Source organism: Solanum stenotomum, chromosome 5, assembly GCF_019186545.1.
Source record: "Solanum stenotomum isolate F172 chromosome 5, ASM1918654v1, whole genome shotgun sequence".
NCBI classification, from domain to species: Eukaryota; Viridiplantae; Streptophyta; class Magnoliopsida; order Solanales; family Solanaceae; genus Solanum; species Solanum stenotomum.
Genome location: NC_064286.1, coordinates 62,678,347 through 62,705,516, shown reverse-complemented (window position 1 = coordinate 62,705,516; position 27,170 = coordinate 62,678,347). Strand labels below are relative to the sequence as shown.

Below are 27,170 nucleotides of genomic sequence, written 5' to 3'. Positions count from 1 at the left end.
TATAATAGATGTCGAACCCCATTCCATTAGTTCGTGTGTTTACTTCTCAGATTTTGAACCCCCTTATTAAAAATCCTGGCTCTGCCGCTGCCCCATGCAATCACTATTCTGCAGTAAAAATCCTGGTTGAGGGAGTATTATTGATTCTCTTGTGGAGGGGTTCCACATCATAAGCTTGAAGGGTTGTCAAGTTTATGTACCTTGTCAACCAGTTTGCTAGACCCATAGGGTTACGTTGGTAAAAAAGAAGTTTTTGGGAATGTGGATCATTCTTGGCACGATTGAGATGCTTCTTCGTAAAGTAAGGATCAGAGATTAATGTGTTCCACAATTTTGAAACACATTTAAATTGAACAAGATACCGGACGGGTAACTTGCTAAGGATCTCCATGATTATATCGTCCTTGAATTCGATTCGTGTGGCCTATTAAAAAGTAAACACACCAAAAATGGTTAAAAACACTTAAAATAAGTCAATTCAAACATCGAGTTGGGGGAAATTGTGAAAATCCAAGCAACAACAATTGAAATTAAAACTCACCTGATAAACATCCATCTGCTTTGTGTTATTATACGGCTCCACAATGCACTTCCCTGCAATAGATTGGGCATTGAAAACCCTAATCTTTTGGGTTTCTTTTTGTGTATCGCTAATGGTAATTTGATTGAGAGGATTAGATTTTTTATTCTACTTCATAATTGGAGTAACAACCGATGCTTCTGCTTCTCTATAAGATTTTTTTTATTTGCAGAGAAGGGAACGCAAATACTTGCTAGGGTTTATCCCTTTGTAGAGTGACAAATGAGTGGGCTCAGTCAAATATGAGTCGAATAAATATTTTAAACGGGTAAAAATGAGTTATCAGTGCCCCCTTAAAGTTGTCAATAAATAATATGGATAAATATGAATACCCATATTATAGTAGAAATTAGGAAGGCTTAAGTCATCAGTGACCCCTAAAATTGTCCACATAATTCACTTAGACACCTCAATTAAAACTAGTACCTATTGAACACTTTTATCAATTCAAATATTGTTCCTATTAGGCATTTTTTGATAATCAACAAAATATATGAAGAGTGTGATACATTTGCGGTGACGTGGCAAAATAGCTAATTAAAAAATAACATGTGACATTGGGCCCCAAAAATTATAAAAAGAAAAAAAAAGAAAAAAATGAAAATGTCAACCTATTCTACCCAACCCCACCCCTACCCAACCCCCTTTCATCTTCATCTTCTTCCCAAAATACATTCTTTCTCAAATTACAAAACCTAATTCTTTTCAAATAACTTGAAGATTAACTTTTAAAAAATATATATATACATTTTCATACTAAGAGTAAAGAAGAAAGAAAATTTTGCACATTTCTACATTGATGACAAAATGAAATTGATAGCTCAAAAATTAATTCTTTCAAATTTTTGATAAATTTATATATGAATTTGAGTAAAAATCTTTGTTCGAAAATTGTGATAAACAAATATCGGCTAACTTTTTTTATACGTAAAAATCATTTATCTTCTTTCTTCTTCTTCATATTTGTTCCTTATTTTTATGAGATTTGAAATAAATCATACGAAAGAAAGTCTTACTTTCTTTCAAATCTGAATCTTCATAGTTGATTTTCATTTATCTTCTATTTGGAAGAAATAATTTTTTTTTTTATAAAAAAGAAAGAATTGAAAAACAATGTTGGAGCTAAAATGAAGAAAGTTTTGCAAACTAAAGTATGAAGAAGATGATAGGTAGGGAGTGAGGTCCTTTTCTTTTTTGAAAAAAGTGTAAATGAAAGAAGAAATTAAAATGTTTTAAAGTTAATTATAATGCCAAATGTCAATAAATGAAAAAAAATTGTAAAAAAATTTCAAAAAGACACTATTTTGAATCTTTTCACGCGCTTCAGGGAAGTGCAAAACACATTTTTTGCCATATCAGCGTTTTGTGTTTAATAGGTACATGTTTTGAACAATTTAGGTGTTCAATAGGTACAAGTCTTAGTTGAGGTGTCTAAGTGAATTATGCGGACAACTTTAAGGGGCGGTCGATGACTTAAGCCAATTAAGAATGACTGAATGAGTAATTTATATGAATATCTATTCAAATTAATTCATTTTAAATGGCTTGGATACCTCGACCTATCAGAATTGGTTCCTTACCTCTCATTATATTTTTTCCTTAAGAACGACAAAAGATCATACTAATCAATTGATATGAAGTTTTGCTGATGATACATATCTCTATATATATGCTTAGACATTCGTGTAGTTCTTTATTCTGACTTTTCCTATTAAAATAGTATACACTAATGGTGGTCCTCTCTATCTTTCTGTAGTTTGATTGTCTTATAATTTAATCATTTTTATCTTGTGTTAAAGTTATTTAATCTTTTTCATCTTGGGTTAAAGTTCTTTGATCTAGAGAATCAACGATTTCACCATGTGAATCACCCGAAGCCGTCATATATCCGTCATTAATCATTATTGTTTTGTTATTTTCTTTTTCATTATATTTAAATCCAGAGGCGTATCCAGGATCTCAAGAACATGGGGGCACCATTATCTTCAAAATAGACAATTAATTTAATTATATAAATTTTACGGTGAGAACAAGTTGACGAGCAAGTAGGTAGTAGCAATCTTTATATAGTAATATATTAGCAAAAAACATCATTCACTTACAATTGTCCTCGACGAGTTTTCATATTTTGAAAACGGTCAATAATGGCATCATTACTTACATTTTTAAATATACTACGCTCTATATAGCAAACTAAACAACCATTCAAAAGATCTTCATCCATCCTATTACGCAAATCATTCTTTATGTACTTCATTGATGAGAATGCTCTTTCCACGCTTGCGGTAGCAACAGGAATAATCAAAGTTAGCTTCACAAGTAGATACACAAGTGACCAAGTTTGATCTAGTTTTGTCTCTATCATCACTTTTGCAAGATCCTTGATTCCCTTCAAGTTGAGAAACTTGCTATCACACTTTTGAGCATAGACAATAAAATCATCAAGTTGAAAATTGAGTTCCCGAAGCTCTTTATCACCAAACTCACTTGGGTAGTACTCGGCTAGTTTCATTATCCTATCCTTGTGAAAATTAGCAAATGAATCAACCGGACTCAAACTAGCCATACCGAGAAGCAAGTCACTAGTCACCACATCAAAACGATTATTGAGTTCTTGAAGTGCCAAATCAATGACGGCATAAAATACTTCCACACGAAAGTGATGCAAATATGAAATATTGGACCTCTTACGCTTCGACTTCCCATTAGAGTAGTCTTCATTCATTTTGGGAATTGAAATTCCATGTTTACCACAAAATAAGCTAACCTCATCCATCATAGAGTCCCATTCATCCTCTCTCATCATTTGCAATCGTTTCTTTGAAAGGTCAAGCAATCCCATAGCATTAACGATATCTTGATCTTTCTTTTGTAAAACTTTATTCAACTCATTCGTCAATAGCAACACCTTAAACATCAAGTGCAACATAAAGACAAATTCAAATTCATGAATCTTGCTCAAAAGATTTTCCGCCGCAAATCTATCAAGATGATATGGACAATCACGTTTCATATCCTTAAGCACATTAACAATTGAAGAAAAAAGAATCAGGAAATTGTCCAAGGTTTTAAAATGAGACCCCCAACGAGTATCACCCGGTCGTTGGAGGCCACGTTCTTGATTCAAACCTTGCCCTGTATGAACTTCTCCAAATTTAAGCAACTCTTCCAACTTATCTTCTTGATGTTGTCGAAGTGAATCTCTGCGTTTAAATGAAGCTCCAATAGTATTCAAAATATTAGTGAGAACATAAAAAAAATTATCCACATCCGAATTCTTTTTGGAAAGACCTACAAGTGCCAATTGCAATTGGTGAGCAAAACAGTGAATAGAATATGCAGATGATGTATCTTGTAAAATCAAAGACTTGAGACCATTTATTTTCCCTTGCATATTACTAGCCCCATCATAACCTTGACCACGTATTTTGGATGTACATAATGAGTGATCCAAAAGCAAAGAATAAATTGCCTTTTTTAATGATTGAGAAGATGTATCATTTACGTGGACAATACCCAAGAATCGCTCTACCACCATTCCACTTTTGTTGACATATCTCAAAATTAGAGCCATTTGCTCCTTATGAGAAACATCCTTTGATTCATCAACTAATATTCCAAAATAATCACCGTCCAAGTCTTCAATGATAGCCTTAGTTGTTTCTTTAGCACAAGCCTCCACAATTTCTTTTTGAATTGTCGAACAAATCATCATATCATTTTGTGGAGCATTACCTAATATTACTCTTCCCACATCAAAACTTCTATCCCCATACCATTTCAAAAGTTCAAGAAAAGCACCCTTATATTCGGAACCTTCACTTTCATCATGTCCACGAAATGGAAATCCCGATGTCAAGAGAAATCTTGCTACATCAATTGAGGCATTTAAACGCATCCGATAATCACTTCTTGCCTTTTCACTTTGCTTGTCAAAAGAAGATTGGATCGATTGTCGTTGGTTTTTCAAATCTTGCATCCTATTGCAACATTTATGATGGATACTATTTACCTTACCAACATGTTTTTTGAATCTTTCTAAAGCTTTGTTCCAACACCTAAAACCATCTCTTGTAAATGAATCTCCGACATTTCCACGACTTTCAAGTTCATTCTTGAGCAAATAACAACACAAACAAAATGCCGCGTCTGCTTTAATGCTATATTCCAACCATTGAGATCTTCTCTTAAATCAAGTTGATCGAAATTGACGCATTTTCTCTCCAAACTTAGTTTTAGGGAAGATATGATCAACAGGTTGACATGACTTTTTTTTGATGTAATACCTCCTTACCGCATCTCAAATATTAGGACCATAAGATGAAATAGGCATTCAATCTTTGGGATCTGCTTCAAGAGATTTAAAATCAAGCATATTATCCATATTTGAAAGTGGAAAAGAATTTGTATGTCTTTGAACTTCCGGAGCAACTTGTGAACTCACAAATGGTTGATTAGAGCTAGAACTTGGTTGGCCATCTTTTGGCTTTGGTAACTTGATGAGAAACTTATCCATTTGTGATTTGATGAATTGATTGTAAGAATTATTTTACCTACGGGCTACAAAATTAAATATTCACACTTCTATTCAATCTTATAAATTTTTTTTTTTAAAAAAAATATTAGCACAAATAACAAGTTTACTAATAAAAGAATCACAATTATTAGATAACTATTTAGAAATCAAGAAATTCTTATAAATTTAAATATTCAAGCAATCAAATAATGGAACCACTTCATAAATCAAGAAAAACATATAAAACAAATGAAGTACATTAATAAATAATTTTTTTTTTTTAGATAACATACCTTGTTACTTGTTCTCAAATTTCACTTCTACTTCACCATGAACAACAAAGTGGAAATGTGGAATGAAGCCAAAAGAAGAACAATATGATGTCGTTACTCTTTTTTACCTTTTAGTTTAGGGCTTTGAAAAGTCAAAAGAAAGTTAAAATAAATAAATAAGAAAAACGTCTAAATAAAGAAGGAAAGGAGAAAAAGAAAGTAAAAAATATAATTTGACTTTATTGACACTTCTAGCTTAAGGTCTAGACATAACTAATGCAACCTAAAAATATGAGTATTTGAACCTCTTTTTATTTATAAATTATTAAAAAGATCTATGAAAAGTGGCACATTTTGTTATATTAATTAAAAATTAAAAATGTGGATAGAAAAATTTGAACCACAAATCTATAAGTTATGCACCCCCTCTTTGTACTTACTTATCAATATACTAGAGTATTCTTTTTAACCTTTGGTTAACCACTACAAATTTAAAAAGATAATTAGAAAAATAGTAGTATTATATAGGGGTTAGGAAGGGGAGGATGGATGCATGTGAACCCCCTCCCCTTCATGTACATACGCCTCTGTTTAAATCAATGCCCGAGAGATATCATGTATTTGGAAACCAAACACTTTTAATAAAATGATAATCATTGGTTTATAATAAAATGATAATATTTGATTTAACTGGAATGAGTAAGCTTACTTTTTAGATGTGGTACATAAATTGAGATCCAAACACTTTTAATAAAATGATAATCTTTGATTTAACCGAAATGAGCAGACTCAATTTTTAGATGAGATAATTAAGGTTTAGAAGTCTTTCGTCCGGGAGATATATCTCGTCAGTGCATACATACAAATATCCTGTGATTTGATCTGTACTAGAAACGGAAAGACTCAGAGGGATGTTGCATTTATGCATCTTAATGGCGTATGAGGTCGAAACTGTCACTAGACATCTTAGTTAGGACTAATCAAATTGTTAAACTTACGAGTCACAAATATACTCCTAATAATTTTACAGAATTACTTACTAATCTTTTGTTTTTGTATTTTAATAAAAAAAAAATTTCCTTTTTATTAATAATTCAAAAGGATGACTTACAGCACCATTACCCAACTTTCCGTGGGGATTCTTATTTTGTTAAATAAATAATTCATATTTAATACCATTATTTTAGTTGAAAAAGCCCAACATAAAAAAGGGTGTAAAGTATTAATACTCCCTCCGTTCACAATTGTTTGGCAGGTATACTAAAAATAGATGTCCAAGATTAATTGTCAATTTAAACAATTAAGAAATAATTAGTCACTTTTTTCCAATTTTTCCCTTAATGATAGTGTAGTTCAATTGAAAAGTTATGTAGACTTTTGATATTCTTGATATAGTAGGGTTATATTAGTCAAATTACACCTTGTATTAAATTTTCCTTGAGGGGTGTGCATGACCTTACCCTAACAAATAATTGTGGACGGAGGGAGTAGTTATTTAACAAAATACATATATATTTAGCTAGTTGAACAAATTTTTTTGGACACTAGTATTACTCCTGGCCCTTCTGTTTTGATAATCAATCTTGTTAGTTTGTGTTTCATAAGAAATAGTAGTCTAATAGTCTTATATAGATTATTGTACGTCACACAATATTACAAGTGTTTAAGTTTTAGTTAAGTTTTTATTAATTTTATATTTTTTAGAATATTTTTTAAATTCAGTCGATTATTATATAGACTATTAAACTTATTCTAGAAATAGTAAAAATATTTAAAAAATTGAATTAAGAGTTCATCCTATTGAATATCCCAATTGGAGAATCATTCTATTATTTGTATAATATTTACCTATTTTATATTATTTTAAATTATAAAAACGAGTCTAAATCACCAATATTGTAGTGATTTACTTTAAAAGATTTCAAAATTAAGATTATACATTTTCAAACATTAATTATTTAATAAATCTAAACAATTTGAGCTTGAAATATTATCTACACAAATTAAGACACTCAATTAAAGAAAATCTTATCAAGCCAAATATATTTAAAAACATGATTGATGAATAAAGCAAAACACGAGTTACTAATTTGTCATGTGTTGACTGTCAAATAAGGATGATAATATATAGTGGTAGATCAGCAAGTGCTATCTTACCAAATTAATCAATCTTAGTTTATTGTACCGATGCGAGGTAGTAGTATTTGGTGGAATAGTGAAGGTACATACTATTTGATTTAAGTATATACAAAAATTAAAAATATATTAATATTACATATTAAAAGTTACGATAGATATTCAATAGAAAAAAAATATATTCTAGAAATGAGGACAAGTGAAAATTTGAATTGGTAATACTTGTCTTGAATTGGCTTTTACCTACTAAAGTATGAGTGGTAATGTTTAACAACTCATGACAAATTTTTAGTCAGTCAAACTCGTGTTTGCACTATTTTGAAATCTTTTAAGTGACACCTCATTTTATGTTGGGCTAATTTGTTGTTTGTAATAGAACAACACATGTAACAAATACAAAATTTATATTTGTATGTTATAGCAAAGTTTGTATAATTGCGCTCCATAGCAAACATGCTATAACTAGGCTATTTCGCTATACATATATACAAAAGAAGCAATTGTATAATTCGCTGGCTCCTTTTCAAATTTGTATAATTTCGCTGGCAGACCATTTGTATAAATTGTTGTCAGCCTCTCGTTTGTATAAATCGTTGAGAGTCTCTCAATTTAATTTTATGTGTTTGTATATCTGTATAAAATTTGAATTTGTATACAATTGAATCGAAATAAAACGTTTGTATATCAAATATCGTTCTCTCTCTCGCTTTATACAAACATAAATTATACATTGTATTTTGTATAATCTGTGTGTGTATAAAGTGAGAAAGACAAAAGAGAACTGGACAGGGGAATATTTGTATTGTATAATTATAAATGTATAGGACGAAGATATATGTATTTGCATGTGTATATACAATTTTCTCTCGCTTTATACAAACATAAACACAATTTATACATTTCTATTTGTATAAAGCGAGAGAGACGAGCGACAGAGAGAGCGAGCAAGAGAGGGAGAGTGGCGAGCGAGAGTTTGAGGGAGAGAGGCGACTGACAAATAGTTTGCTACAGGGCACAATTAAATCAAAGTATGGTTATACCATTTAATTTGAAATTAATAATTTGCCATTATGTAAAAATTTTCTCTTTGTAATACTCCTTTCGCATTTTTAATGTAATTTCATATGTGAATTTGAGAAGAATGTGTACAAGAATAATGCAACTATAAATTCATGCTGAAATATAATGAAGTCGAACTATTTATTTTAGTGATAATTGATAACATATAACTCTATTAAAATGACATTGATTGATATCATAAAATAATATTAACAAGTTATAATATATTGAATTACATAGGTTCGTTTTACCATGAGCCCATCGAAATTGATGAGCATTAAAAAAAAATAAAAGGAAAATAGTTCATCCATCTTTCTACTAAAATACTACTCTTAATCAGTTGACTTTATCTGATAATACTGATAGTATTAATTATTTTAACTATAGAATGAGTTAAATGATCAAAATATATTTGAACTATTTCTATTTTAGAGGTTGACATTCCAACCTTAAATTGTCCTATTTTTCTAAAAAATCTGAAGTATTATTATTTATGTATTTAATATATCTTATTATCATTTTTTTTTATTTGAACTATTACTGTCGTTTAAATAAAAAAAAGAAATAACTAATAATTAATACATAAATGATGGTAGATCAAGAGAAAAATAAATAACTAATAATTCATACGTGAAACTCAAAAAAAGAAGAAAAAGATAGTTCAAGACATATTTTGATCATTATCTCTTATAGAATATAACGTCTCAATACATTACTACATTTAGACATTCTAAACTAGGTCAAGTTTCAATTAAATATCTTTAATTCTTAATAGAATATTTCAATTAGACACTTTCAATTCAAATTTAGAAATAATCTTGCACATATTTTTATTCATCTATTAAATAATTAAATTAATCACGTAAAATATACTTATAATTTTATTTAAAAATAACTAGAGTTTTACGTCTCATTGAACCAAATACTATAGTTGGATAAAATAATATATATATTCTATATAATTAACTTAATTATATAATATCCGAATGAAAACACATAGAAAGAGAAAAAAGTAATCAAGGTATCGAACTAAAACATTTTATTAGAAATTGTTAAAATGTTCGATGAAAGTAAAATTTAATTTGAATGTCTAAATAAAATATATCGAATGGACAGTGTATTATATGGAACGAGCTTATATGGAACGAACTTATCTTAGCACAAACGGATAAGAAGAAAAATATATTCCGTGAAATGTCAAAAAAGCGCATTTTCAATCAATCATTTTCATTAGCGTCCCCTCAATTTTTAATTATCCCACTTTCGTCACTTTCTCTCTCTCTCTTTTCTTCTACTTCAAATTTCTGTAATTTCTATTTTACTTTTTCTACCCCTCATTATCTCAATTGATCGCCGGAAAATTCCACTCCCTCCGATCATTTTCCAGTTCTCCGGCGGTCATGGATCGCCGATACTACACACTAATTGAAATTTCCAGACGGTGATGTTTCTCACCTCCGGTTATAGATTTTGATTTCATGTATGGTAAAATCAGGTACTTGTGAACTACACATTGCAATTATTAAAGCTCTTTTATCTTCTCGATCTCTGTTTGCTAACGAAAAGTTTCTGTTTTTAGTTGAGGTTTTTGAAATCTATAGGTAGGTAAAAGTTATAGTTAGGGTTTTTGTATTGATTGGAAGGGATAATGTTGAAAAATATCATAAAGCGAGGGCATAAAAAGGTGCCTAAATCAGAAGTATCTGATTTTGGTCACGCGCCGCCGGCGGGAGGTAGGAATTCCGGCAATGTTTCGACGTCTGATGTGGTGGTGAATCATGCTTCGAGAGGAAACATGGTAACGAATTCGATTCAATCACAACAGACACCTTCAGTGATGACATCTGCAGCTCCAGCACCGGGAAACATTGAGAACCTTCCCTTGTTTCGTGATGTGCCGATATCCGAACGTCAAGTGTTGTTTTTTAGGAAACTACAGATTTGTTGTTTTCAGTTTGATTTTACTGATACGATGAAATTGGTAAGGGAGAAAGAGATAAAGAGGCAAACACTTGTGGAGCTTGTAGATTATGTTCAATCTGGTGCTGGAAAAATCAGTGAAAGTAATCAAGAAGAAATGGTAAAGATGATATCAGTGAATATATTTCGTTGTTTACCTCCGGCGTCTCATGAGAATACAGGATCCGAAAATGTGGAACAGGAAGAGGATGAGCCATGTCTCGAGCCATCTTGGCCTCATTTACAGCTTGTGTATGAATTGCTGTTGAGGTATGTGGTTTCATCAGATACTGATACAAAGTTAGCTAAACGCTTTATTGATCACTCATTTGTATTGAAGTTATTGGATTTGTTTGATTCCGAGGACCCAAGGGAAAGAGAGTATTTGAAAACAATACTTCACCGCGTATATGGGAAGTTTATGGTGCATAGACCATTTATAAGGAAGGGAATCAATAACATCTTTTATAGGTTTATTTATGAGACAGAGAGGCACAGTGGGATAGGTGAATTACTAGAGATTCTAGGGAGTATTATAAATGGTTTTGCGTTACCCATGAAAGAGGAACACAAGCTATTCCTTGTTCGGGCACTCATACCACTGCACAAGCCGAAATCGGTTGCAATGTATCATCAGCAGTTATCCTACTGTATTGTTCAGTTTGTTGAAAAGGATTACAAGTTGTCTGATACGGTTATAAGGGGTTTGTTGAAATACTGGCCTGTCACTAATTGCCAAAAAGAAGTCCTCTTTCTTCAGGAGCTTGAAGAAGTGTTGGAGACCACACAGGCGGCAGAATTTCAGCGTTGCATGGTTCCTCTTTTTAGACAGATTGCTCGTTGCCTTAACAGCCCACACTTCCAGGTTAAGGGAAATTTGTAGTGTTTATTTGTTATTTGCTTCATGCATCTTCTGTTTATCAATTTACTATTCATCAGTAACTCAGCTTTTATCCATTTCAATTGTCGATTAAATATACATTTGCTTTGAACTGTGGATAGAATAGAAAATTGAGGTGACTGCGCTTTCTGTTTTTTTAGTTGGTTAGATCCTATAAAGTTGCTCTTTCTTACTCTTTTTTGTTTGTTTCTGGAGAAGCATTTTCAAATGATTGTGTTCACATGTATAACTGTGTTAATAAGTGAAGAAATGAAGTAGATAGTGCTTAGATAGGAACAATTGGCATTTCTCCGGTGTGCCATTATGTTATCTCTATCCAGTTTTAATAGTATTTCCTTCTGATTTGTCATATTCCGTTAACTTATCCATGTATTGGGTGTTCCATCTTTCACCAAACCAAGCTTTGGTGGATAGAGTTACACGGTACTTGTGTTGGTAGGAGATAGTAGCCTTGTGAAATTAGTCGAGGTACGCGCAAGCTGACCTGGACACTACGATTATCATAAAAAAAATCTAAGAATTGGATGTTTCTCTGAAGGCACCTTATGCAGGCCTGAGAGGATCAGTAAAAACTCTTTGGATTTGAGGATGTGCTTTGTGACTTTTTCATAGATTCTATTATCTTCCACATGACAAAGATGAGTTTCTTTTTTCATACTGCTAACTTCCTACTGACGGTACTCTCTCCCTGTAGGCTGCTTTTTTGTCCTTGTTTTCCCATTTTCACTAAAGGACAATTGACGTATCACGTTGTTGTAGGTTCTTAGCAAAATTGTTTGTTAACAGTTGCACTTTACTATCTCCGTCCAGTCTGTTTTTATCATAAATATCTTTCTTTTTTGTCAAGTACTACTTTTGTCGTAACTATTCTCGTATAAGTTTCTTGTCCGCTATTTCTGTTGCAAGTCTACGAGGCTACAACTGTCTTCTACTATCCAACTTAGAACTGCCACATGAACATTAGAATGCGGAGAAATTTAGTCTTATCAGCTACCATTTTTGCTTCTTGACTTCTTGTATGGAAAGAGTGTTGTCATATTCTTGGCGCTCATGCTATTGTTCATATAAAATAATTATGTCACAAATGCTTTATCAAAAATCAGTATCTAATATAGTTACACGTGAATCATTTTGTCCTCGCACTTGAGTAACATTAGAGGTCTAATTAGCGTCTTTTGGCCTGCCATCTATTTATATGTCAAGATAGAGGGTACCTTCTTCCTGAGGTCTCATCACCTAGCTGATTATCTAGGGTTGATGTAACTTATAACTCCCCAAAAGAGGAATTTCCTCATTATACTGCTCATACTCGATCAATAGCGTACTATCAAAATGAAATGTGGTGATTTGATGGTAGTTATAAGTTTCAGAAAAAGCTTTACTTTATTTTATGTCTGTACATAATCCATTTAAGTGGAAAAAATTTTGGCTGTCTCAATTTGTTCTGGACCAATGTATTAGTTCTTATTGAGGGGAAAGTGAAAACAAATTTAAGAGGTGGAGCTACCCTTTTCAGTTACCATAGCTTCAGGGTTATGTTATCACCTTTTGGCCAGTAAGAACTTGTCTACCAAACAAGAAGAGATCAGCTAACTTTTCACACTTATTTTTATTTTCTTGGAGCATAACTTTCAACCCTTGATATATATGCCATATGAGCTTCACTGGGCTTTCCGTTGTGTTGCTTGCTTTCTAAATATATGTGGTACTAGCCTCTTTACTTTTGTCTTCTGCAGTTGTATCATCAAATAGTGTTAAAAAGTAGTGGAGACGGATATTTTAATTCAAAAGAAAAGTTTTTATGCATGAGAGAATTCTTGCTAAACTGCAAATTCTAATGCGACTTGTGTCAACTTGATTTTTTTTTTATTAAGTAGTGACTACTTGATTCTAATTGACAAACCACAAACTTTGAAGCTCTAGCTAATGAAAAAGAGGAGAGCACACTTTATTAGAGCATCTTTCCAGAAAGGTGTTGTTTAATCATTAATGAGAGACAACAAATTACAAGTTCCTTCTCTCCTTTTTATTGTCGTGTCATACACAAAAGCTGGTAATTAAGTGTGGATAAGGGTATAGGGATCCATCGAGTTTCAAATTGTATGCCATTGTCCCTCGGGTATTCTTGGCTTTGGACAAAAAAATACTTAAATCTTTTTTTTTAATGGTGAAAATATTACTCCCTCCTTTTTCAATTTGGTTGTCTGGTTTTGACTTGACAGGGAGTTTAAGGAAGTAAAAATAAACTTTTGAATCTTTTGGTCTTAAATTAAAGATATACGGAATGTACTAAAATGTCCTTTAATCTTGCAGTCTTAAACATGCCATGTGGAATGTTAGAATTAAAGAGTTGCCAGGAAAGGAAGGAGACATTCTTTTCTTTAAACGGACTAAAAGGAAAGTAAGATTAAACAAATTGAAACGGAGGGATAGGGCCTGCTTGGATGGGCTTATAAAAAGTTAACTTATAAGTCAAAAGTTAGATGTCATAAGGAGCTGGTACCCTGCTTTTAACTTTTGACTTTTAAACTTTTTTGACCTAAAAATGGGGCTTAAAAACACTTTATAACCTTTCCAAACACCTCCAATACTAAAAAAACTTCAAGTCAAAAGCACCTAAAAATAAGTTAATCCAATCGGGCATGTAGTCTAATGCTGCCTTGAGGGAGGGGAGTAGCTAAATCAATGTCTTAATAGCTTTAGGAGATTCTTGGGTAGTTTCTAGAATTCGAGGGGAATAGGAAGTGAAATAGTGAAACTAATTGTGTTGTCTTCCCTTTCTTGATTGTACATTACAAAATACCCTTGAATGTGTGCTGTTAATTATTGTACTAATTAATTTTGTTCTCCTTCAACCACATCCAAATGCCTGTGTTCCATCACCTTCACTTGCCTTAACAATAATTTTATGTGCTTGTGAAGTAGGTTTATAACTAAGGGTCATAACAAAGATTGGGACCTAACATTATAGAGCAAAGATTGTCAATCCCACAGAGTGACCTGTCTATTTATGCAATACCCCCATTATAGGTGTGAAGGGTTGTTCATTTTAGACGCCAGAGAAGAGAAGAGGGGCATTCATTACCATAGAGAGGCCAATCGAGCGAATATTTTTCCTTTTTTTCCAGATTTTGTTCTTTCTACTGTTATACCCAACAAGTATCCCAGCTTTCCAAGATTCTTGGTGAAAGAGTGATTACAGGTTCAGGTTTATTTCTATCCTTTCACTACCTGCAATCACAATATCATCAACCTTCATCAAGGATTATGATGGATGCTTTCTTCGAAGGACTAGAAGCTGGAGTGAAATGGCCTACCTGTGTTATGAGCATATATCTGTTTTCAGTATTTTCTCAGCTTATTTATTCAGTGTTTCCCTTGATTAAGTGAATGAGTGTTAGGGTTCTAGTGCTTGGTTTCTGCTACGTTGCTTAGGAGGTGAAATTGTAAAAATTCCTTTTCCTGTTCTGAAGCGTCTTTGCTATTTTCTTTTTTTGCTTTGTGGTGAGAAGCACAAGAAAATCTGTTAAAAGCATAGAGTGAGCTTGGATATGGATGTATTCTACTTTACTATCCTTTTTATGGGCAGCACTTTGTTGCTAGTTACTATTGCTGCATGAGTAGTTCAGTTCAAATTATAAGCTTGCACTTTTTAGAGGTGCTTTCTTTTTTCTGTTTTGAATTTTTCTTGAGTTCCTTGAACTGCTAAGTAACCTAACACGGATTGGAGATGGGAAGCTCATGAAAGGTTGCCTTAGTTGTAGTTACTCTTTTGGCCACTTCTGTCCTAGAACTTTTACCCAATCAAGCTTTAGAATCTTGTCCTGTTACCCAAGAAAGTTAGCTACTAGGTAAGGGTCAGATTCTGAGTTCTTTTCTTGTGATTTCAGTTGAACTTCTCAGTGAATCCTTTTTTAAAAAAAATCTATTTAGAGTTTCTTTCTTTGTGAGTCGGCTTGCTTTTGACTGTAACAGGTTTTTAGCTGTGTACTCCAGAGGTGGTGGTTGTGAAATTCTTTGGTTATATGTCCATTTGTCTCAGTCTTTTGTTCTTTCCTAGAAGGTCAATTGCAACGTCTATTTCTGATCAGACCGACTAGATGTCTTAAGCACATTCATGTTCAAGTATAGGTGTGAATCAAAATATTTCATGTGGACATTGGAAACATTATTTGCTTGTGCAGTAAAAACCATTCTTTTTGTTTTTCGTCCTTTTTTTCATTTGTGCATTTGCAGCAGCTTTCTGTTGAGAAATGTTCTAGTAGTAAGTTACACTTTATATTAATTTTATTTTGATATCATCTGATAATAATTCGTAGGATTATGAGATGGCAATCTATTATATCTTGTGGTATTTCTGAAGCAAATTCATATTTCAGGTTGCAGAACGAGCCCTATTTCTATGGAACAATGAGCACATAGTGGGATTGATCGCGCAGAACCGCAATGTCATTTTCCCGATCATTTTTTATGCTCTGCAAAAGAACATAGATAATCATTGGAATCAAGCTATCCATGGGCTGACTGTAAATGTTCGCAAAATGTTCATGGAAATGGATGCTGATCTGTTCGATGAGTGCCAAAGACAGTATTCTGAGAAAGCAGCCCAGGCCACTGAACTGGAAGAGCAGCGAGAACTAAGATGGCAGAGATTAGCAGCAGCTGCAACACAAGAACGCTAAAAAGGACACATTCATCGCGATTCCTGTTCCATTAAGGTGGGATTAGACCCCAAATCCTAAACTGGATATGTGGACCACAACCATGACCATTTGTTATACTGGCATTCATTTCTCTTAGTTTTTGTTCGTTGGTTTCCGTGTGTTGAATCGTTGAAGATGACTGGCAATGCAGCCGTGTGTAACTCATATATGTATTTGATAACTGCTTTGTCGCGTGCTGCAGCTCAGGAATGGTTTGTTTAAGTGTAATTTGTTCTGTAATTTTGCCCTCTTTAGAGAAATTTTTATTCTTCAGTGAACTTTGAAGGCAACAATTGCTGATGTTTACAGGTTATTTATAGTTTTTTTTATGGGTCATTGCACATAGTTTAGTGTTTAGACAATGGTATCAGAAAGTAGTACCGTATTTTCACTTCATAAACGCTTTTATTACTTTTCACTTAATCAATGATATGTGTGTTTCACTTTAAATTTTAACTGCTCTCTGTCATGATCCTGGGTAAGTTGTCGAGTGTCGTATGGGGTGTTAGTTGAAGTCTTATAGTCTGTGACATCAGTCTAAAATGCTTAATTTGGTGTAAGTAGTCACAACTAACAACCATCTTCCGGTCATTGCACTCTACTTATTGCTAAAACAAACGTTGTGATTTTATTGGTAAAAAATTATTCGCCCTCAATATTTATGATAAATTAATAGATACATGATAGTATGCGTTTGTATATACTTTTTAAACATTTACTCATGATCAATTAACATGCTTTTTGACCTTATTAAATCACTTTACTATATTAAATAAGGTGTTTGCACAAAAAATTTCAACACTTGATCACTATTAGTTAACATGCAAAATCACCTTTAAATCACTTACCACTAAAGATGTGATACAATGAATGAAGTTGTTGCTCCTCGAGGTTTCGAGAGTTTAGTGGTGCAGTGAATGTGACTGCTGCTTCTCGAGATTTTGAGAGCTCAGTGTTGCAGTGCTTCTCGAGATTTTGAGAGCTCAGTGTTGCAGTAAAAGAGGTTGTTACTCTTTGAGGTTTTGGGTTTGAACTTGTATGAATATTTATTTTTTGGTAGGAGCCTTTCCTCTTAATGAAACTCTATCCAAAGTAACCAAACTCTAATGTGGAATAAGATATCAAGTGTGAAAAAAAAAACTTTACCAAAAATCACTTCACAATACTATGTGTTTGGACATAAATTTCTAGCAATTAATCATAATTAATTTTTGAAAAATAAAATAGTAATATCTTATGATAAAAATAGATTCCGTCCACTAAAAAAAAGCCCAGATAAAAATTGATAGGAAAATCCAGTCAGTGCCACTTCTTGTAGCTAACGCTTTGCTATATTCATCTTCTTCTTCTTCACTGTTCATCTTCCTCTTTATCGCCACAGATTTCATTTCTGCAATAGAAAAAAGGGTTTTTTTTTTTGTTTTCCAAGAATTCATAGATACAGAAATTGCCGAAATGGGTGGAGGAGCTGCTGCCTTACAGAAAGATGTTCCTTGGAGAGCTTCTTCTGGTGCAAAACCCATCCCTAAAATTCATTATTCCCCTGTTCTTCGTATACCTCAAAACCCTCTTTCCGATTATGCTCTCTCTATCATGAAGGTTCGTTTTTTTTTTGCAGTCATATATTTGTTTCTGTTTTGTTGTTTCTTATTTTGTGAGTTTCACTTTTCTCTAAAATTTGTATATGGTAGTGTTTATTTTTGAGTTGTTTGTGTGGTATTTTTTTCTCTTTTCTTTGGGGTGGGGTGATGGGGGTATGGGAGTTACTTCGAAAGATGTAATCTTTGTGGTTTTTTTTGGATTGGGAATTGCAGCATCCAGATCCAATTGGTAGCGGATTGGGGACGGAGGCAATAGTAGAAGCAGCAGGGCCTGATTGCATTGTTCCTGGACAGAATCCACCTATCAAGCTTCTGGGGCTTAAGGTGCTTCTATAATTTAACTTGTTCTTTTTATTTTATCTACAGTGACAATGGAATTCTTACTATTAGAATCGGAAATGATTTACTTCTCTACTGGAACTATGACTTTGTTGGAGAAAGTGATAGAGTTAATACTCTAAAGATGGTAAATTCTGTCTTTAGAATTTTGTTCAGTTAGATGCTGCACTTCTTAGACTGTTATCATGAAACTATTTATTGAATTCTGAATCCTTTGAGACGACTGGTGATTTGTTTAACATAAGCTTGCGGCTGTAATCGAGTTATTGCTCATGCTTAACTTGTAGGGTTTGGTAATTAGAGATTGATGTGCATGTGCTCACTGTGAAGCATATGAGGGTCTTATTTTCATGTCTAGGTGTTGGAATGAAAAAAAAGAAAAAAATTGCTTTTGGTGACGATGTTATTTAGTTCAGTCAGCAGGTCAAGTGTTTTTTGTTATTTCTATGTTGCAGTCTGATGGTTGCATATTTTAAGTGATAGGACTACTTTGCAGAGGGGATTTAAGTTGGCATTTAGAAATTCTACCAGTTGTCTTTGTTAGGTATAATAAAGATTGGATTGATGCTTGGCTTGAAACCACCTTGCACATTTAGGGAAAGGGAATGATGATGTTGCGTATCAGTAGTGTAAGGAAGTAAATCAGATTCCTTTACTTTTGCGTGTTGAGGGAGGGGAAAGCTCACATGAGTGACACTTGTTGAATTGAGCAAATGTAATTACTTATGGTAGTTGGCTGACTGTGCTAAATATGTTATCTCAATTAGTTTTTGGCTTTTCTCTTGAGCCTCTTCATTAAGTCCCGGCGTTCAGTTTTCACACTCCCTACTTTTTATATGCATGCAGGTTTGGCCCATTGAAGTCGACTTGAAATTTATGGAACCTGTTGGGCGAGAACTGAAGTCAGTTGGGAAGGTAAATTTTTTACTTTGTCTAGTTTACTGTTCCAATTATCTAAAGAACAATCCTGTTGAGACAAATCCAGTGACTGGTGTAGATGTTGTGCAAGCAACTAGTTTCGTTAGTTAATTTATTGATTGCCACTAAAACAAGTTTTTCATTCCTTTCACATAACCTTTGCATGAGCAGTTTCTGCCTTGTCTCAGAACTGATTTAGCTTTACCTGCAAAAGTTATAACCTTTTTTGAACTTCAATGTAATAGCTTACAAAATTTGCGGAATATGGATATAGCAAATGAGTAGCCCTAAAGGCTGGAAGTTACCATTCTTTCCATGGTATATTTGCTCAGTGGATTCAAGACTAGTATAGTTTAAAGAGGGAATACTAACAGAATGGTTAGAAAAGAAGGTGCTATCCCTCATTTGTAGCGAAGACTGATGGGTATTGGTGATTATAGACATCATACTGACATCCGTGAGTGCATGTGTATATACATTTGGTTTTGTAGTCAAATAAAATTGTCCAATTGTTAACCACTAAAACTTTCGACTAAGAGTATGACACATACTTGTCTTTCTTTAATAGCTTTTTGTGAAGGATCAAGTTTTACGAAAGGTGGTCTAATTTCAAAAATATGTTGATTTCTGAAGAAGGTGGAGTTGGTAGTTTCATTTCCTGTGCATTTGCAAAAACAATAACCAAAGTGGTGAATGTAGGTAGTATAACTGCACTCATAAGAGTATTTGGCTAATTAACAAAGAAGATGCTGCTGCTGCTCTCCCCTTCCTCCTAGCTACATAAATTTCTCAATTAGACATTCAGAAGTACAGTCAAGAATGTGAAAAATAGAGTTTTTATTACAAAGATACACATTCGTAGCTGGATTCTTGCATAGACCTGTGGGTATATACGTGCAAGTGTCATTTTACCTTTTTGACACTTTGCTATTGTTTTTTTGTGCTTGCAGTTCATGGATTCTGCAGTTGATCTTATGAACAAATCTTTCATTGATCGTTAGTACTTTCCGTTGGACTGGCTGACGTTCACCAGTTGTTATATCAACTACTTTGAGGCTTGTCAAAAACTAATGAAGCTGGTTATAGAGATCATCAGTTCAGTTAATCCTACTACAAATGTTATCTATTTAAGGAGGTCCTATTTGTATTTTCAAAACTTGAAATCTACTGTACATTCGATAGCTACATGGAATTGTGGCTTTTTGAAAAAGTGAATTACATCTGAAAGTTACATAAGCTTGAAAATTTTGCGGCAAGTCAATGATCCTATGCTATCTTCTCATTACAGGCTCAAATTTACAGTTTATTCAGTAACTTCTCCCAAGTATCAGACTATTGTTGCTCCCCAATATACACACAAGTGTATGTGGTCGTGCAAGTAATATAGATTCTTTAAGAAACAAGTTATTGTTCCCAAGGGACTTATGATCAATTTATATTTAACACTTAATTCTACAAATAAAAGTAAAAGTAACCTTTTCAAGAGTTGATGATTGATTGTTAACTACTACTAATTATGAACTAAATAAACGTAACTAAATGTGAACGACTTTAAGATGATGTTTCAAGCAAGTAAAGGACAATTCCAGGGCTATAGCATGCCATGAATCTCATGTATCATATTATTGGCTTAGAACGAATTTCAGTTGCCAAGTTACTGGTTTATAGGGTTAATTGTATGAGTTGGGCAACACACCTCTAGTCGCCTACTCCAGTTAGCTATCTAACTACATCATTGAGCGGGGATAAATAGACTAACTGGCAAGCATTTATATTTCATCCTATTTCGTAACCAAGCAAGTTGTTCGTCCGGGGGTCACTCCTAAACACAAATCACCTCAATCAAATGGGTCGATCGAGCTCTCTATATTCTCTGGTCTATCTAATCCCTCCTCTCTCGATTTTAAGATCAGACAATGTATTTATCTTATGGTGATCAAGCATAAAATACTAAAACAAGAATATAGAAGTAACTTATAATGACAACCAAGAATTAATTCATAAAGCCTTTAATAATCAACAATCCATTCGTAGTTACAGCCCCAGAACTAGGGCGTTTAGTCACTCATGCTATTAGAAAACCACAAAATACAATTGTTCATGCGATTTTCGGAAAATAAAAGAGTTTAGAAGATCAGAACCTATTACAAAAGACGAATCTTGCTCTTGCACACTAAAATAATGTCGAACCCTAATTATGGAGCCCTAAGGGTCTATTTATAATGGTAGGAAAATTAGAGCCAAAGTCTATTACAATTAAGAATCTTTTTTTTAACACTTTTAAGCTGGAAAAGTTGAGATCCCACTGGCGTGTCGCGCCTAGCATCACGTCCAAACTTCACCTCTGAGGTTTCCACTCTGGTGCGTCGCGCCTGAGAAAGGCCCCAGAATGTTGGGCCTTGGCGCATCGCGCCTGAGAGGCCTCTCTGAATGTTGGCCCTTGGCGCCTCGCGCCTAGCAGTGCGCCTGTCCCTGGGGCCTTCAGCCTTAATTTCTTTTCAGCATATCCTTGCAACTTTTCTTTCAATTCAACTCCAATCTCCGTGAGAGTTCCTGAAACTTCTAATCACATGTTTTAGTGCATAATAGCGCAAGTATAACGAAATCAAGCTAATAGACTCAAGATCATTCGTTACTTCAAATAATTCATGGGCAAATATTGACAACTTAGGCATATAAATACGCCTAAGATCACCACCCCACACTTAGACTTTTGTTTGTCCTCAAACAATCTTTAGACTATCAACTCTTTCACAACCCTTGGATTTATGAACCCACCTTAAAATCAACCAAACATTTTTAATCATGATCTTGTAGTTCATAATGGATGCAACATTTCACAACATTTACACCAAGTTACAACATATGCTAAAAAAATGACTCTTTTAATATTTTTTCGGGCTAATGCAAACTCATACAAACACATGCCATGAATGCCCTCACTTGTTCTTGTTTACTAAAGCCTTTCACTAAAGAAATTGCAATATCAACAAGACCTATTTTTCAAACAATCAATTCACTCTCACAAAAGAAGTTCTTACTTTTCTCAACATACCATAAGCTTGCCAATAGTGTATTCTTACTTTCGCATTGTATTTCTCAAGGAATCAAGAGGACTTTCATTTGGTTGTAATGTTGGCTTAAGGTAAGGGAGGAAATATTTAGGAATCATTTTAGTGACTACACCTCCCTAATGCACATGTCATTATTTTGCCACCCTTCATAGCTTTTCTTTCCTCCTAGTACAGACTTCATGAATATGTTACCCCTTTTTGTTGCTCCATCTTCACCCACCCTCTATCATATATTTTTTTTTTCATGCCTTTGCACTAGCCACCCTCACTTTATATTTTAAAGTCCGAGTAAGGTACACATTATCCTTGATAGGATTAGTGCCAATGTTTCGAGCATAGTTCTGAAATAGCCATCCTCAATTGAGTTGAGGTGCACATTGTCACTAAGGACCAAGGCCAAAACAAAATTTTTAACTATCCTTTTCTTTTCCACACAATGTAGCATTTCACCCTTTATTATATCAACCAACAATTTTCAACTCTTCTTCTTAACATAGTGCATTAAGGATTTTATTAGGATCAAAAGACTTGGTATCAAACAAACATGTTTCGGCTTATCATGTGGCTTATCAATAAACAAGGCTAAGGGCTCAATGGGGATTCACTAGGGATAATTTCAATGGAAGGCATAAAAGTAGAGTCAAGAATTGGTTAATTCAAAGAAACGCCTCCATCACATTCCCTAAGTCATACAAACTACTAATTCAATCACACACAAGGCAAGTTCTAGATATCAAGTTAAGCAAGAACCAATCAACTATCACCACCCATGGCATTATGACACATATGCGGACATACCAACTAACATGTTCATACAATTTGCATTATGGTATCACTACACAATTAAGCCCATTTATTTTATTTTATTTTGAGTCAAACTAAGAACACATGCTTACTACAAGGTTAACATTCTATTTCACTTTTCCAATTGTGACTCCCCCTGACGTTTGGCTAACTTTTTTGGACATAGTTTCAAAAGACTAAGGTTGGTTTCTCAATCTTACTCTTCTATGTGACTAATTTTCCCTTAAAACGGTCGTCATTCATCTATCATTAGGAACTGTCACTCCTATGACGACTCTAAGACTCAATAAAGTAGTAAACTAGTCCTAGTCGGTTCAAAGGGACAATCCTCAGAAAAAGTACTGAAAACAAACGCTGAAAAACCCAAAATTAATTTTAAAAAAAAACTAAAACTAACACTAGACTCGATAAAACAGTAAACAACTATCTACATCAGAGACATATTACCCCACCCCACACTTTAAAAATAAGCACTGTCCTCAGTGCACAGTTTAAAGCAAAATATAGAGTTAGGAATACTTCCTCGGGCCTTTAGGCCTCGTCGTCACCACCATCGAACACCATCAAGGCATTCGCCTCCTCATCATCAACATCATCTTCCTCATTATCCATCACCTCATCAGCAGTAGCCTCATCATCATCTAGAGGCTTCAGAAATGCGGGACCAGTCCTGCATAGGACGTTGCACTCTCGGTCAAAGAATATCGATCCGCCAGGTTTTCCATCTCCTCATCTGTAATCGGGCGTCCACCTATCCGCAATTGCAGCTCTGCCATATCAAACATTCTTGCCATGACACTGTCATCCCGGGCTTGCTTCCTTGGTTATTCAAATTTCCTTAGTTATTCGAGTTTCTTTGGTTATTTACGTTTTTCGGGTTATTCAAGTTGTCTTGATTATCATCATCAATGTTTCCCGGAAGACCTAATCCCAATTCTCCATGTCGTCCTTGATTCACCATTTTCCTGCACTGGCGTAAAACTCTTTCGGGTTCGTTGTACGGTTCGACAAGTTCTCATTTTCGAGCCAAACCTGAAAGTCAAGTGCTTGCAATAAACAGGCTAAGATCAAGTAATTAATACTTGAATATTTTAATTGTAGACTTAAGAAGATTGAATATAAATCAATTTCTAAGTCCCCGGCAGTGGCGCCAAAAACTTGTTGCACCCCAATATACACGTAAGTGTACGTGGTCACGCAAGTAATATAGATTCTTTAAGAAACGAGTTATCGTTCCCAAGTGACTTATAATCAATTTATATTTAACACTTAATTCTACAAATAAAAGTAAAAGTAACTCTTTCAAGAGTTGATGATTGATTATTAACTACTACTAATTATGAACTAAATAAACGTAACTAAATGTGAATGACTTTAAGATGATGTTTCAAGCAAGTAAAGGACAATTTTAGGGCTGCAACATGCCATGAATCTCATGTATCATATTATTGGCTTAGAACGAATTTCAGTTGTCAAGTTACTGGTTTATAGGGTTAATTATATGAGTCGGGCTACACACTTCTAGTCGCCTACTCCAGTTAGCTATCTAATTACATCGTTGAGCGGGGATAAATAGACTAACTGACGAGCATTTATATTTCATCCTATTTCGTAACCAAGCAAGTTGTTCGTCTGGGCATCACTCCTAAACACAAATCACCTTAATCAAATGGGTCGATCGAGCTCTCTATATTCTCTGGTCTATCTAATCCCTTCTCTCTCGATTTTAAGATCAAACAATGTATTTATCTTATGGTGATCAAGCATAAAATACTAAAACAAGAATATAGAAGTAACTTATAATGACAACCAAGAATTAATTCATAAAGCCTTTAATAATCAACAATCCATTCGTAGCTACAACCCCGGAACTAGGGCGTTTAGTCACTCATGCTATTAGAAAACCACAAAATACAATTGTTCATGTGATTTTCGGAAAAGATAAGAGTTTAGAAGATCAAAACCTATTACAAAAGACGAATCTTGCTCTTGCACACCAAAATAATGTCGAACCCTAATTATGGAGCCCTAAGAGTCTATTTATAACGGTAGAAAAATTAGAGCCAAAGTCTATTACAATTAGGAATCCTTTTTTAATACTTTTAAGCTGGAAAAGTCGGGATCCCACTGGCGTGTCGCGCCTAGCATCGCGCCCAAACTTCACCTCTGAGGTTTCCACTCTGGCTCGTCGCGCCTGAGAAAGGCCCCAGAATGTTGGGCCTTGGCGCGTCGCGCCTCTCAGAGCGCTTGAGAGGCCTCTCTGAATGTTGGCCCTTGGCGCCTCACGCCTAGTAGTGCGCCTGGCCCTGGGGCCTTCAGCCTTAGCTTCTTTTCAGCATATCCTTGCATCTTTTCTTTCAATTAGACTCCAATCTCCTTGAGAGTTCCTGAAACTTCTAATCACATGTTTTAGTGCATAATATCGCAAGTATAACAAAATCAAGCTAATAGACTCAAGATCATTCGTTACTTCAATCAATTCATGGGCAAATATTGACAACTTAGGCATATAAATATGCCTAAGATCACCTATCATCATGCGTAATAGTAGATGAATATACAATGACATNTCAAAACCTATTACAAAAGACGAATCTTGCTCTTGCACACCAAAATAATGTCGAAACCTAATTATGGAGCCCTAAGGGTCTATTTATAATGGTAGGAAAATTAGAGCCAAAGTCTATTACAATCAAGAATACTTTTTTAATACTTTTAAGCTAGAAAAGTCAGGATCCCATTGGCGTGTCACGCCTAGCATCGCGCCCAAACTTCACCTCTGAGGTTTCCACTCTGGCTCGTCGCACCTGAGAAAGGCCCCAGAATGTTGGGCCTTGGCGCGTCGCGCCTCTCAGAGCGCCTGAGAGGCCTCTCTGAATGTTGGCCCTTGGCGCCTCACGCCTAGCAGTGTGCCTGGCCCTGGGGCCTTCAGCCTTAGCTTCTTTCAGCATATCCTTGCATCTTTTCTTTCAATTCGACTCCAATTTCCTTGAGAGTTCCTGAAACTTCTAATCACATGTTTTAGTGCATAATATCGCAAGTATAACAAAATCAAGCTAATAGACTCAAGATCATTCGTTACTTCAATCAATTCATGGGCAAATATTGACAACTTAGGCATATAAATATGCCTAAGATCACCTATCATCATGCGTAATAGTAGATGAATATACAATGACATTTTCTTGTTCATGAAAAAAAAGAAAAGAATACACTAAGAACACCTGCTTTGCAGAATCACTTACTTTTGTCACAAATTGACTGTCAAATAAGGATGATAATAGTGGTAGAGCAAGTGCAATCTTGCCAAATTAATCCTTGTTACACTGCTTTACATTCTGCTGGTTACTGCTGGTAGTAGGTAGCAGGTACTTGATAGAATAGTCGAGGTACACACTAGCTGATCAGAACACCATGTTGTCATGAATAAAAAAGAGAATTACATGTTAAACGAAGTGTCACGATACAATGTACCAGAGAAATTATTATCTATGGTGATCCAACCTTTCCATTTTTATGAAAACTGGGGGCTATCTTTACAGGTTTAACAAAGTGAGTAGTTTTCATAACAGTGACAAAGTTCAACTTGTATTAGAGCCTGTTTGGATGGGCTTTTAAGCTGGTCAAACTGGCTTAAAAGCCAGTTTTTGACTTATTAGAGTGTTTGGCAATTATCGAAATGACTTATTTTAAGCCAAAAGCTAAAAGCTAGGGGGGGGGGNATCATCATGCGTAATAGTAGATGAATATACAATGACATTTTCTTGTTTATGAAAAAAAAGAAAAGAATACCCTATGAACACCTGCTTTGCAGAATCACTTACTTTTGTCACAAATTGACTGTCAAATAAGGATGATAATAGTGGTAGAGCAAGTGCAATCTTGCCAAATTAATCCTTGTTACACTGCTTTACATTCTGCTGGTTACTGCTGGTAGTAGGTAGCAGGTACTTGATAGAATAGTCGAGGTACACACTAGCTGATCAGAACACCATGTTGTCATGAATAAAAAAGAGAATTACATGTTAAACGAAGTGTCACGATACAATGTACCAGAGAAATTATTATCTATGGTGATCCAACCTTTCCATTTTTATGAAAACTGGGGGCTATCTTTACAGGTTTAACAAAGTGAGTAGTTTTCACAACAGTGACAAAGTTCAACTTGTATTAGTGTCTCAATTCAATGGAAAAAGCTGTTGAGCACAATAAAATTTTGTTGCCCCACAGTAGATGCATATATTGGATTTTGCAATGCACCAAAACCTCCTGCTTATCTTGAGTTTTCTATCTAACCACATGCCTAAT

The 27,170-nt window shown here is 34.3% G+C and overlaps 3 protein-coding genes across 3 annotated transcripts; 2 read left to right on the top strand and 1 right to left on the bottom strand.

The window, feature by feature from the left end:
- Positions 1 to 103: 103 nt before the first annotated feature.
- LOC125864237 (uncharacterized) lies at positions 104 to 4,559 on the bottom strand. The gene is made up of 3 exons (XM_049544149.1): positions 2,783 to 4,559; positions 542 to 594; positions 104 to 424 (listed from the first exon to the last, which is right to left on the bottom strand). Exons 1-3 carry the CDS (start codon positions 4,557 to 4,559, stop codon positions 104 to 106), a joined length of 2,151 nt encoding a protein of 716 aa, XP_049400106.1.
- A 5,259-nt stretch (positions 4,560 to 9,818) lies between these two features.
- On the top strand, positions 9,819 to 16,453 carry LOC125864807 (serine/threonine protein phosphatase 2A 57 kDa regulatory subunit B' beta isoform-like). Its single transcript, XM_049544890.1, has 2 exons — positions 9,819 to 11,387; positions 15,803 to 16,453. The coding sequence occupies exons 1-2, from the start codon at positions 10,212 to 10,214 to the stop codon at positions 16,103 to 16,105; spliced, it is 1,479 nt and encodes a 492-aa protein (XP_049400847.1). The 5' UTR covers positions 9,819 to 10,211; the 3' UTR covers positions 16,106 to 16,453.
- Positions 16,454 to 17,389: 936 nt separating this feature from the next.
- LOC125864236 (uncharacterized) lies at positions 17,390 to 20,240 on the top strand (the record flags this gene model as incomplete). The annotated part of the gene is made up of 4 exons (XM_049544148.1): positions 17,390 to 17,725; positions 17,941 to 18,051; positions 18,913 to 18,981; positions 19,935 to 20,240. Coding segments are annotated over 4 exons (567 nt in total), but the record flags the coding sequence as incomplete, so codon positions are not given.
- Positions 20,241 to 27,170: the final 6,930 nt, after the last annotated feature.